The sequence below is a fragment of the Carassius auratus genome, unplaced genomic scaffold (assembly GCF_003368295.1).
Source record: "Carassius auratus strain Wakin unplaced genomic scaffold, ASM336829v1 scaf_tig00214327, whole genome shotgun sequence".
Lineage (NCBI taxonomy): Eukaryota > Metazoa > Chordata > Actinopteri > Cypriniformes > Cyprinidae > Carassius > Carassius auratus.
This window is the reverse complement of record NW_020527617.1, coordinates 1,408,586-1,421,913: the sequence shown is the minus strand read 5'-3', so window position 1 is coordinate 1,421,913 and position 13,328 is coordinate 1,408,586. Positions and strand designations below refer to the sequence as shown.

Genomic DNA, 13,328 nt, shown 5'->3' with positions numbered 1-13,328 from the left:
TCAGAAATGATTCTAATATGCTGATTTGATTCTCAAGAAACATTACTTATAATCGATGTTGAATATAAATAGAAATGAATATACATTTTATATTTGATCTAGATTTTTTTAGGCTTTAATGTTAATGTTATCTTTGTGCTCCGGGTGCTAGGATGAATTAATTTCTTTAAGAAAAAACTAAAGACACTTACAGACCCCAAACAGGTGTCTGTGTGTAATAATAATAATAATAATAGTTATTTATTTACATTATAATTATTTTATTTGTTATACAGAACTTTTTTGAGTCACAGTTAAGAGATGTCAGATCAACACTCTTCCACAATGAATCCAAGAGGATCAGATAGGGCTTGATGGGGATGGATTAAAACTTGACTAAAATATAAAATTCCCCCCTATGATGCTGTGACTCAGATTGGTGTGAGAATAAAGAGATCCCCCAAGTCTCGAGCGTTAGGTAAAGCCATGAAGACATGCATCATAATACCGGTAGTTGCTTTTTATAAAACAAGTTGGTGACAGATATATAGGAGCTGAAGAGAACAGGAAGTGAGAGTTCATACCCTGCAGGGCATGGTGACCTCTCCACGGGCCCTGTACTACTCCCATTCCCCAACTAACTCTCTCTACAAATACACCCAGAAGAATATGCATTTTTGGAATGCAGTTTTTGTGTAATGCATCCCAATCTATAATATTCCCATTTTTATCCGCTACAAATGAATGTAAAGTAAAATGAGTTTCCTTTATAAGTATCCTCACATCATACAATTCCCAGAAAGAATTGCTTGTGCAAAAGATGTTTGCATGGTGTTTATAAAAGCCTTGTGAAATAGGATGGGATTTATTTGAAAAAGGAACTACATGTCCATTATAATGTTGTGTTGTGTCTCTGTCAGCAGTCACGCTCAACTGTGTTTACAGCCAGTCTCCGCAGGGGTCCGGGTACCACTCTTCTCCTGTCGTTCACACGCACAGAATCACAGACACACCTATTTACAGTGTGTCAACAGCGTCATGTGAGCCTCAGAGAAAAGCTCTCTCAAAGTACTGCGCAAAAGATGTCAGAGCCAAATGAGAGAGGAAGAGTGATAGACGGAGAAAAGATGGAAATCAAAAAAGGGCAGCTTGGAGCTAGTTTCTCAATCCCCACTGTTTCCTAAACGATAGGCGTCTGTGGTCTCTGTGAATGATTTTCTGAGGATACCGTGACAGAGAATACAGGGTGATCATAAATGACGTACTGTTTTGGTGGAGCTTTCCAACACCTCTTCTTCCACCGGCTCCAAACGCAGTTCCTGTGAAAGAAACACAAGCCATTTTGTGTTCATTTTGTATTTTGCATTCAAAAAATTCAACCTGCTTTTAGGAGAATCATTTCAAGTATATTTTACCTCAAAATTTGTATTACCGTAATGCAAGAAATATAATTCATATCACAGTAATGCGACAATCTCATGCTCATTACTGTAATGGATCTGAGCATTTTGTGTTTTTATTTTTTTGCAATTATTTCGTAATAGTGATTTTCCTTAGATTCTCATTAGTGTAATGCAATATTTTTTATTTAAATCAGTAAACATTAAGGAAAGTAGAATACTTATAACCAGGTGTTTTAAAATAGGCTTCCTTTTTAAGCAAAATATTATTTGATATTTTATGACTATATCACTTGGGACATATTCTTGACAGGTTTCATGACATTTGCCCTCAAATGTACTTGAATGAGAAAAAGCATTATAATGAGAAAGACAGAAATCATATGTGAAGCCTGTTGCCTTTTTCTCCAGACGATCGATCAGCTTTTGCAGTCTGTTGATCTGAGTTATCCATTGACTGTCCTCTTCATACAGACCTGCAGAAACACACAGATACAGCTCTCTCTCTTGCTCTCTTGTAATGCTCTAGGAGGCACTTGCTCTGACTGAATGTAACGAAGCAGGAATCAATTAACTGTATTAGGAGAGTTTATTTTAGCAGTGTGTTATCACATTTTCTATCAGGAATATTCACTTTAAAATTATTATTCTAACTATATATAAATAATAAAATGGAAAAATAATCTATTGAATAGCCATATTACTACAATGATGTAATAATTTAGTTCCCTCTAAAGGTCCTAGTCTGTCCTCTGCTTTCTCTGGAGTCTCTCCCATAGTCATTCCTCTTTCCAGATCTGCTGTCAGCTGCATGCCCACAGGGTTTGTGTATGTGCCCTTTTCTTCCTCCAGAGCACTAGGGCTCATAATAATCACCTGAATTGACAAGGTTCAGAAGTGGGTTCTTTGGAGACAAGCTGTTATTCCTTTGAAGTCTTCGATTAGATCTCCTTCCTGACCACTGAAGAGGCAGAACCTCTGGCTTCACCTGCCCCTGTCTGTGACCAAGACCGCACACACACACACAAACACACGCAGATGCTCAGGAATGAGAGAGACTTGTCTTCATTAGCTTCTGATTATTCTGCCCAGGGAATATAAGGTCAAAAATAACAATACACACATATGGCTGACTGATAAATATCCTAAATATTCACTAATTTAACACCCATCAGGAAAAATCATTTAAAGAATAGATTTTATATAGCACTTCATATAATAGACTGATTTCAAGCAAGCAGCTTTGGGGTATTTTGGGGTTTTCATTAAACATGAAAAAAGTGTCAGTGTCACTTTTAATGAGAATTACAACTTAATTTCTACTGCAAAGCAGCCATGGACCAATGGTATTTCAAATGTTTTAAATGCTAATATCATTCATACATTGCATCTAATTGAATTGCATGAGCAGAAACACAGTCTATTCACATGCAAATGATTCTTCGACATTTTCATCTAGCATCAAGACGCAGTTCTTCAACATCACGACTACACTGATGCCTCTTTGCTTGTGCAAGACCTTTCTGCCCTGCTCCTCATGCTACCAATTAAAATGTACAAAATCTGTCAGCAGATTTCTAACATGTTGTCAGACTCTTCCAGAACAAGGAAGGGTTTATTTGTAGACTGTTTTAGCTGTTAGTAATTTTAATGTTGTATATAAGAGATTATTTTGTGTGATGGTGGTGTATGTTTGTTCTGTATTCCAAAGGTCTCTGGACAATTTGATTCTGATTGGTCAGTCAGGACATGGAGCATTATTCAAATGGTTCTGTATAACAATAAAGTGTACAATTCTTGATTATTCATAGCAGCTTGTTCAATGCCTCTTTCACATCTCTTGTATCACTCTACAGTCTCACTCCAAGAAAAATGCTCTGTAAGCTCTGTAATTGCAGCATTTTGTGACTTCTTGCAACCATAAAGGGTTTCTGGTGAGCATAAACCTTTTAAATGACGAAGGATTGCACAGTTAAAGTAAGAAATCACTGCTTGGAAAAAGATAAAAGCAGTACGAGACAAAAAACGAATTACACTGTAACACTATGATAAATATTTAGCTAATTAATCCATGCAAAATGAACTTTTAATTGCAGATTATTAATAATAGATTAATATTGTGCTAAAAAAAATGGTTTAAATTGCAGAAGCTTTAAGCTAATGTAACTAATGTACAATTTTTTTTTTACATTTGTATTATTTATTTTTAATAATGTATTTTTAAGAAAATATTAATCTACAAGTAAAATATTAATATTTTGAATAATATATAACATATTTCATAATAATATTGTATCTGTATATTTACTAAATTAATGAACGAACGAAAAGCCTCTAAATCTGTCTGGGATTTTTCTTTAAAATTAGCATTTTGAGGCTCCTATGAAAATAACATGTAACAATAAGGCATTCAATAACTGACTACTAACATTCTCTTTGCAATTAAAGTGAAATTACTGTACCGAAACATAATCCCCTTTACCCTGAGACCAGGCTTGATCCTGGTCATCCAGTTAGGGTTTAGTTTGCCATGATGACCACCTGATTGTTCAATAGAACCAGTTTTATGATAAATTAATCATGTACCATCAACCACTCAAAAAAAAAAGATATGTTATGAACCGAATACCATTTTACTATTCAGTTGTGGGAGTGAAAAATGTTTATATGAAATCTAATTAAATATCTATTGTTCAGCTGTTCTCGAGCAGCAGAGGAACGCTGCATCTGTTTTTATCTCAGAGGCAATGATATAAATGTAGGCAGGCAGGTGTCAAAATTAAAGCTCGGTCAGTTGCTCATTATCCCTGAACATAACACACGTCCTGAGGGAAGCTTACCCTTAAAAATGGCTCACAACTGCATCAGCACACTGAAATCAGAAGCAAATGAATCAGCTAGAGCTACACAGGCGATTAAAACTCAGGCACCTGCAGGAACCCTTGGATCTGAACTGACAAACTGTTCTCCAGAGACCAGCCTCTTGTTAAACAGGAAAGTACAGTATCTGAAAATGATGCAGTGTGAAAAACTAAAATGGAGGTATATCTGTTTCCTAATCGCTGGTAATGGTCTGCTTCTCACACACAGATGAAAGCTCTGGATTCAGATTTGAGCTCTTCTCCCCTGTTTCATCCCTGTGTGCAGTGCTGCTCCTCTGAGAGTCTGACTCGACGCTTCAGACGGAATAGAGAATGGACCACTCTATTTCAATTTGTTCTGGCCACCAGCCCCTTTCAGCACATCTAACGCAGAGGGAATCAATCCCCCATGACCAGCACAAAATGAGCTGGCCGTATAACGCCAGGCCTCGCCATCGCAAAGCCTTTAGGTTCAAAATGTGTATATGCTTTCTAAAAAAAAAAAAAAACACAAAAGCATAGTGACATAAGAGGTTACATGTGTATAGCCATGAAAACAAATATGAAAAAACTGAAATACTGTCATCTTTTATTCACCTTAATGTTGTTCCAAATCAAATATTGCATGGAATATAAAAGGAGAAAGTTGACGCTTCTCACTTCCATGTTTCTGATGAACATGGACTACTCTTCACTTGTGAAAAGTGTTCTTAATTGTATTCAGTTAATACAAAAGTGTCACGGTAGGAAATCCAGTGTTTCCTCCGTGTCATGTTTTGTGATTGTTTTTGTACTTACGTTGTCCCCATGTGCTCGTTTAGTTGATTGTCATCACCTGGGTGTTGATTGTCTCGCTCCAGCTGATCTTCATCACTCCTCAGCTACTTATACTCACCTCGCTCTCTCTCTGTTGTCAGATCCTCTCTCATGTCTCCGTGTCCTAGTTGGATTACCGTCTTCCGTGATCGTGTGCTGGATTGGATTCGTGCTGTCGTCCTCGTGTCAGTGTTCCGGTCTGTTCCTGGTTTCACCCATTGACCTCCTTCACCTGCACCATCGACTTCACCATCCAGCTCTTCTCACGCCACCGTAGACCTTCCTTGCCATTGCCAACATTCTGGACTCTCTTTCTAATAAACATCATCTTATTGCCTGCAATTGCTTCCTCCTCATTTACCTGTCGTTACAGAAGGATCTGACCATCATGGAAGCAGCAGGCGATCGCTCCCCATCTCATCTGGAGGAATTTCTGCAGAGAGCCGTGGGTCGTATGGATCGCCAAGACAAGGCGATAGATGAGATGGGTCGAGCCTTCCAAGCAATGGTGACGAAGGTGTCCGAGCTCGCTCTCCAGACTCAACACCAACAACAACAGCCACCCGCTGCGCCTCCCACGCCACCCACACCGCCGATCGTCTCCGGGGGTATTTCCCAGCCCGAACCACGCCTCCCCATCCCTGAGAAATATGCGGGTGAGCCAGAGTTTTGTCGTTCATTCCTGTCTCATTGTTCTCTGCACTTCGCCATGCAGCCCCGCACGTTCTACACCGAGGAAATGAAGGTGGCATTCGTCTTGTCACTACTGACGGGAAGGGCTGCCCTCTGGGGGACGGCGGTGTGGGAGAATCAAGACAGCTGCTGTGCCTCGTTCCACGCCCTTTCGGAGGAGATGAGAAGGGTCTTCGACCGCTCCGTCGCCGGGAGGGAAGCGGCTAGACTTCTCACGGACCTACGTCAAGAGGACAGGTCCGTATCCGATTACTCGATTGAGTTCCGCACCCTGGCGGCGGAGTGTAAGTGGAACGAAGAGGCGCAGTGGGATCACTTCCTGCATGGGCTGGCTGACCGCATCCAACAGGAGATCCGCGCCGTCGAGCTCCCCACTTCTCTCAATAGCCTGATTGATCTCACCATCAGAGTTGACAACCGACTCGATCAAGCCGCCAGACGGAGGGGGAGAGCAGTTCTCGCGAACAGACCGGAGGCTCAGTGTCAGCGCTCAGAGGTTGCGGTCAGCCCACCGGGAGATCTTGAACCCATGCAGGTGGGGCGAGCTCGGCTCTCCCGGGAGGAGAGGATCAGGCGGAGATCCCTGGGACTATGTTTATACTGCGGCAGCCAAGAACATCATATCCAGCGTTGTCCGGTAAAAGACCAAGCCCGATAGTAAAACAGAGGCTACTATCGGGTGGGATCTCTGCCAGGAAGACCTCATCTACATCGACACTCCTTCCGGTGAGTCTACGGTGGTCCACCCACGCACTCGATCATCACGCTTTGTTGGATTCTGGGGCAGAGGGTAGTTTCATGGACTTCAAGTTCGCTTGTAAGCTTAACATTCCTCTCACCTCCCTCAAACACCCCATTGCACCCTTTGCTCTCAACGGACACAGATTACCAGTCATCACACAGACCACATTACCTGTTTCTCTCATCACATCTGGCAACCATACTGAGGAGATCTCATTCTACATCACGGACTCACCTCAATCCCCCATCGTTCTCGGTCACACCTGGCTTCAGAAACACAACCCCAGGATCAATTGGCGCCTTGGATCTGTGGTTAGCTGGAGCGAGGAATGTCATTTGTCTTGTCTTTTGTCTGCTGGTGTTAATGTTTCTGAGTCTGTGTTTCAGGGGGAAGCAGTGGATTTGGCTAACGTGCCCGCGGAGTACCACGACCTGAAGGAGGTGTTCAGTAAGTCTCGTGCTGATTCTCTTCCTCCTCATCGTCCCTATGACTGTGCGATAGAGTTATTGCCAGGTACTTCTCCGCCTAAGGGCAAGTTATATTCTTTGTCTATTCCAGAGACGGCGGCCATGGAGAAATATATATCCAGTTCTCTAGCAACGGGGTTTATCCGCCCGTCTTCTTCTCCAGCGGGGGCGGGGTTCTTTTTTGTGGGAAAGAAGGACGGATCCTTGCGACCTTGCATTGACTACCGAGGGCTGAACAACATAACGGTAAAGAATACCTATCCTTTGCCACTTATGTCTTCAGCTTTTGAGAGGTTGCAGGGAGCGTCCGTTTTCACTAAATTGGACTTACGTAATGCCTATCATTTGGTCCGCATCAGGGAGGGGGATGAGTGGAAGACTGCCTTTAACACCCCTAGAGGCCATTTTGAGTACTGCGTGATGCCGTTCGGGCTAACCAACTCGCCGGCAGTCTTTCAAGCACTCGTTAATGACGTGTTGCGAGACATGGTCGATCTGTTCATATATGTTTACCTGGATGACATATTGATTTTTTCTTCGTCTCTCCAGGAACACGTGCAACACGTACGACGAGTGCTTCTGCGGTTGCTAGAGAATGGATTGTTTGTCAAGGCGGAGAAATGCGTTTTTCATGCACAGTCTGTTTCTTTTCTAGGACACATCATTTCGACTGAGGGTGTTCGCATGGATCCTGAGAAGGTTAAGGCTGTGGTAAATTGGCCATCCCCAGAGTCTCGCAAGGCCCTGCAGAGATTTCTGGGGTTCGCCAATTTTTACCGGCGTTTCATTCGCAATTTCAGCCAACTAGCCGCTCCTCTGACCGCCTTGACCTCCTCTAGTTTGACGTTCAGGTGGTCAGACGCAGCTGAGGCTGCGTTTGCCAAACTGAAAAGCTGCTTTGTTTCAGCTCCCATTCTCGTCACCCCTGATCGCTCACGTCAATTCATAGTGGAGGTCGACGCGTCAGAGGTGGGGGTAGGAGCAGTGTTATCCCAACGCGCATCCTCAGACGGAAAGGTGCATCCGTGCGCGTATTATTCTCACCGTTTATCTCCTGCAGAAGTTAATTATGACATTGGCAATCGAGAGTTGTTGGCAGTCAAACTTGCACTGGAAGAATGGCGTCACTGGCTTGAGGGGTCGGGTGTACCTTTCATTGTATGGACGGACCATAAGAATCTCGAATACATTAGAACCGCCAAAAGACTTAACTCCAGGCAGGCTCGGTGGGCATTGTTTTTCGGTCGTTTCGATTTTACACTTTCTTACCGGCCGGGTTCCAAAAACATCAAACCCGATGCTTTATCCCGTCTTTTTGAGCGTTCCGATCGTACTGCTACTCCCGAGCCCATTTTACCGGGGACCATCATTATCTCCGCGCTCAGATGGGAGGTCGAATCGAAGGTGTTGACCGCCTTAGAAGGGGTAACGCCCCCGGCTCGTTGCCCACCGAACCGATTGTTTGTGCCGGAGGGGTTACGGTCAGACGTTCTCCAGTGGGGTCATTGTTCCAGTGTTGCTTGTCACCCAGGGGTTAGTAGAACTAGATTTCTAGTCAAGCAACGATTTTGGTGGCCTGGTATGGCTCGTGACGTCCACGATTTCGTCTTGGCTTGTTCAGTTTGCGCTATTGGTAAGACCTCCAATCGGCCTCCAGATGGGTTACTCTTACCGCTGTCTGTCCCTTCAAGACCCTGGTCCCACATTTCGCTAGATTTTATCACCGCCCTCCCGCCCTCTAAAGGCAATACGGTGATTTTAACCGTAGTGGACCGGTTCTCGAAGGCGACTCATTTTATTCCCTTGCCCAAATTACCTTCAGCCAAGGAAACAGCGGTAGCTGTCATTGACCACGTCTTCCGCATACATGGCCTTCCGACAGACGTGGTTTCTGACAGGGGTCCCCAATTTGTGTCCAAATTTTGGCGAGAATTTTGTAAATTGTTAGGAGCGACTGTTAGTCTTTCTTCCGGGTTCCATCCCCAGAGCAATGGTCAAACCGAACGAGCCAATCAGGATGTCGAGAGGGTTTTGCGATGTTTGGCTTCCAGTAATCCTTCGTCCTGGTGTCAGCAACTCTCAGTTGTGGAGTACGCACACAATTCTTTGCCAGTGTCATCTACGGGCATGTCTCCATTTAAGTGTAGTTTAGGGTACCAACCACCTAATTTTGTCAGTACGGAATCCGAGGTTTCGGTCCCCTCCGCACACGCACTAGTCCAGAGGTGTCACTGCACCTGGACCAGAGCTCGCAGAGCTCTGCTCCAGGCTAGGTCGCGCACCAAGGCTAAGGCCGATCGCCACCGGTCGAAGCCTCCCCGTTACGTCGTCGGTCAAAGAGTGTGGCTTTCTACCCAGAATATTCCTATGCGTTCCGTTTCTAACAAACTTGCTCCCAAATTTATTGGCCCGTTTTCTATTACCAAGATTATTAATCCGGTAACCGTGCGTCTTAGCCTTCCTCCGGCGTACAGGAGGATTCATCCCGTGTTCCATGTGTCCAAAATTAAATCGGTGATTTCTTCCCGTCTTAATCCGCCTGCCCCGGTTCCCCCCCCGCCTCGTCTCGTTAATGGGGAAACCACCTATTCGGTTAATCGTATTCTGGACTCTAGACGGAGGGGACGCGGTTTTCAGTACTTGGTGGATTGGGAGGGTTACGGTCCGGAGGAGAGAAGCTGGGTTCCTGCTCGGGACATATTGGATCACCACCTTATAGATGATTACAATCTACAGGTAAAGCAGGCTGGGAACGTCAGGTGACGTCCTAGGGGAGAGGGTACTGTCACGGTAGGAAATCCAGTGTTTCCTCCGTGTCATGTTTTGTGATTGTTTTTGTACTTACGTTATCCCCATGTGCTCGTTTAGTTGATTGTCATCACCTGGGTGTTGATTGTCTCGCTCCAGCTGATCTTCATCACTCCTCAGCTACTTATACTCACCTCGCTCTCTCTCTGTTGTCAGATCCTCTCTCATGTCTCCGTGTCCTAGTTGGATTACCGTCTTCCGTGTTCGTGTGCTGGATTGGATTCGTGCTGTCGTCCTCGTGTCAGTGTTCCGGTCTGTTCCTGGTTTCACCCATTGACCTCCTTCACCTGCACCATCGACTTCACCATCCAGCTCTTCTCACGCCACCGTAGACCTTCCTTGCCATTGCCAACATTCTGGACTCTCTTTCTAATAAACATCATCTTATTGCCTGCAATTGCTTCCTCCTCATTTACCTGTCGTTACAAAAAGTTACAATTTTTATTTAATATTTTATTATGTTTTGTAATAGGTGTGTATTATTTATTTATTTATTTTTGTATGCAGGTCCTGGTCATTTTTAGCTGTATTTAACAGAACAGTTTGAACATTCTGCCTAGCATCTTCTTTTGAGTTCTATGGAGGAAAGAAAAAATGGTTTATGACAACATGGGTAAATGATGACAAGTTTTCATATTTTGGTGAACTATCCCTTTAACTGTGTAAATATGTGCTCTGTCAAAAATCATCCAACCGAGATAAAGGTCAGAAGGGCCTTGGCATGGCAGGAGTGGAGATATTGTGAGTGTGCTAATGGCATTGTGAGTGAGGCTGCAGACAGCTGTATTAGCAGCATCAAGATCTGTGGTAGGCTGAAAACGACTTGTGAGGACTGAGAGGTGGAGAGGTCAGTCCAAAGCCAATGCCACTGAGCTATAGACATGCTTCCAACATCAAATCATTTAAAATGCCTTTACACTAAATTTGTACTAAAAACTATGGCTGCCTAAATCATTGATTAATGCATTAGTTAACATAAACAATGAGCAATTATTTAATAAAAATGATTCAGCATTTATCAAGGTTTGTAAATTTTAGTTAATAAAATAAAGTAAAATTAAAAAGCGAGTAAAATAAAATTGTATTTTGTACATGTTAATTTACAGTGCATTAACTAATGCTCACAGATATATCTTTTGATTTGAAAAAAAAAAATTTTAATAGGAACAATAAATGCAATAGAAATATTGTTCTTTATTCATTCAAGTTATCTAATATATTTAACTAATGTTAACACATGGGAATTTTTTGTAAATGTATATATCAGAACCTATATTTAACTATATTTTATGACAGTCCTATTAAAAATAAATAAATAAATAAATACCATGTCAGGGTTCCCCTCTGAAAAGAAGAAAGATAATATTTAATGTAACAAAATGGAAGCTTTAGCATAAGTTCTGCCAGGAAGACTCAATTGTTAGCGTCACCTATTACCTTTTCAATCGTCCAATCACGTTCTAATAATAGAAGTATAAAAGAACCTGTGCTTACACTTGTCTGAGTTTGCAGATGCTGAACACGTCACTCGCCACCACCCACCCCTCCACCACCAAGATTGGCTCCTCCCTCAACAATAACAAGCATCTTCCCTCCATCTCCCTTACCACCACAGGATGTTCTTCCTGTCACGATAGGTATTGGGGAAAAACACAAAGAGAGGGTAGATCCAAATGCAGGTAAGGGTTTTATTTAAACAGAGGGGTAAATACAAAATAAACAGTCATGAGAGACAAATCAAACAAAAAGGGAACCGGATGAAACGGGGAACTCGGAAGAACGGAAAGGTAGAGGAAGTCTGGTGGAACGAGAGAATGAGACACATAGGGAAGACAAAGCAAGACTGATGGACCTGAAACACAATGACATCAGACAAGGACTCCGTGACATAGACTAAGACAGACTGGGTATTTATACACAGAAGGATAATTGGGAAACAGGAGACAGGTGGGGTGAACAATCAATCAGGTAACAAGGAGGAAGGTGACCATATAAGGGAACAGGAAGTGATCTGGGACAGGCACCGTGAGAAGGAGGACATCTAGTGGAACCCCGGGGAACAACAACCCAGACACTGTGACAGTACCCCCCCTCTACGGAGCGGCTACCAGACGCTTAAAGACAAAACATGACACAGAGACCAGGAGGGAGGCGGACAGGTGGAGGCTCAGGGGGAGGGACGGAGGGCCAGAAAAGGAACACATGGGGGACAAACACCAGAAATGATACATAAAACCGGGAGATCAGGAGGGAGGAGGACCGGAGGAGGTACAGGGGGAGGGACGGAGGGCCAGACTAAACTAAAGAGAACAGACAGAAACAGAACTCAAAATACACAAAACATAAGTCCATGAAGGACATGTTGAGGCGTCCACTAGGACGGAGCAGATGACCACCACAGCCGTGTGGTCAAGGCCAGAGCCCTCCAGGGCGGAGCGGAAGACCACCACGTCTCTGTGGTCGAGGCCGGAGTCCACCAGGTCGGAGCAGAAGACCACCACGTCCTCATGGTCATCACCAGAGTCCCCCAGGGTGGAGCGGACGACCACCACGTCCTCGTGGTCACCGCCAGAGTCCCCCAGGGCGGAGCGGATGACCACCACGTCCTCGTGGTCACCGCCAGAGTCTCCCAGGGCGGAGCCGAAGACCACCACGGCCTTGTGGTCACCGCCTCGGGAACTGTAACGGACACCGCCTCGGGAACAACATCGGGCACCGCCTCGGGAACAACCTCGGGCACCGCCTCGGGAACAGCATCGGGCACCGCCTCGGGAACAGCATCGGGCTCCGCCTCGGGAACTGCATCGGGCTCCGCCTCGGGAACTGCATCGGGCACCGCCTCGGGAACGACCTCGGCCTCGGGAACAGCATCGGGCACCGCCTCGGGAACAGCATCGGGCTCCGCCTCGGGAACAGCATCGGGCTCCGCCTCGGGAACTGCATCGGGCACCGCCTCGGGAACTGCATCGAGCACCGCCTCGGGAACTGCATCGAGCACCGCCTCGGGAACTGCATCGGGCTCCGCCTCGGAAACAGCATCGGGCACCGCCTCGGGAACTGCATCGGGAACCGCATCGGGCTTCGCCTCGGGAACTGCATCGGGCACCGCCTCGGGAACTGCATCGGGCACCGCCTCGGAAACAGCATCGGGCACCGCCTCGGGAACTGCATCGGGCACCGCCTCGGGAACTGCATCGGGCTCCGCCTCGGGAACTGCATCGGGCTCCGCCTCGGGAACTGCATCGGGCTCCGCCTCGGAAACAGCATCGGGCTCCGCCTCGGGAACTGCATCGGGCACCGCCTCGGAAACAGCATCGGGCACCGCCTCGGGAACTGCATCGGGCTCCGCCTCGGGAACTGCATCGGGCTCCGCCTCGGGAACTGCATCGGGCACCGCCTCGGGAACTGCATCGGGCACCGCCTCGGGAACAGCATCGGGCACCGCCTCGGGAACTGCATCGGGCTCCGCCTCGGGAACAGCATCGGGCTCCGCCTCGGGAACAGCATCGGGCTCCGCCTCGGGCACCGCCTCGGGAACTGCATCGGGCACCGCCTCGGGAAC

The 13,328-nt window shown here is 45.6% G+C and overlaps 1 protein-coding gene across 1 annotated transcript in view; it reads right to left on the bottom strand.

Annotated features, from left to right (window-relative positions):
* LOC113091872 (N-terminal EF-hand calcium-binding protein 1-like) overlaps positions 1 to 13,328 on the bottom strand; it is a 34,298-nt gene that overhangs the window by 2,472 nt on the left and 18,498 nt on the right. Inside the window, exons 7-9 of the mRNA XM_026257542.1 lie at positions 2,256 to 2,377; positions 1,779 to 1,855; positions 1,245 to 1,298 (exon numbers count right to left, since the gene is read on the bottom strand). Coding sequence (XP_026113327.1) covers positions 1,245 to 1,298; positions 1,779 to 1,855; positions 2,256 to 2,377 — 253 coding nt within the window. The remainder of the gene's footprint in view (positions 1 to 1,244; positions 1,299 to 1,778; positions 1,856 to 2,255; positions 2,378 to 13,328) is intronic.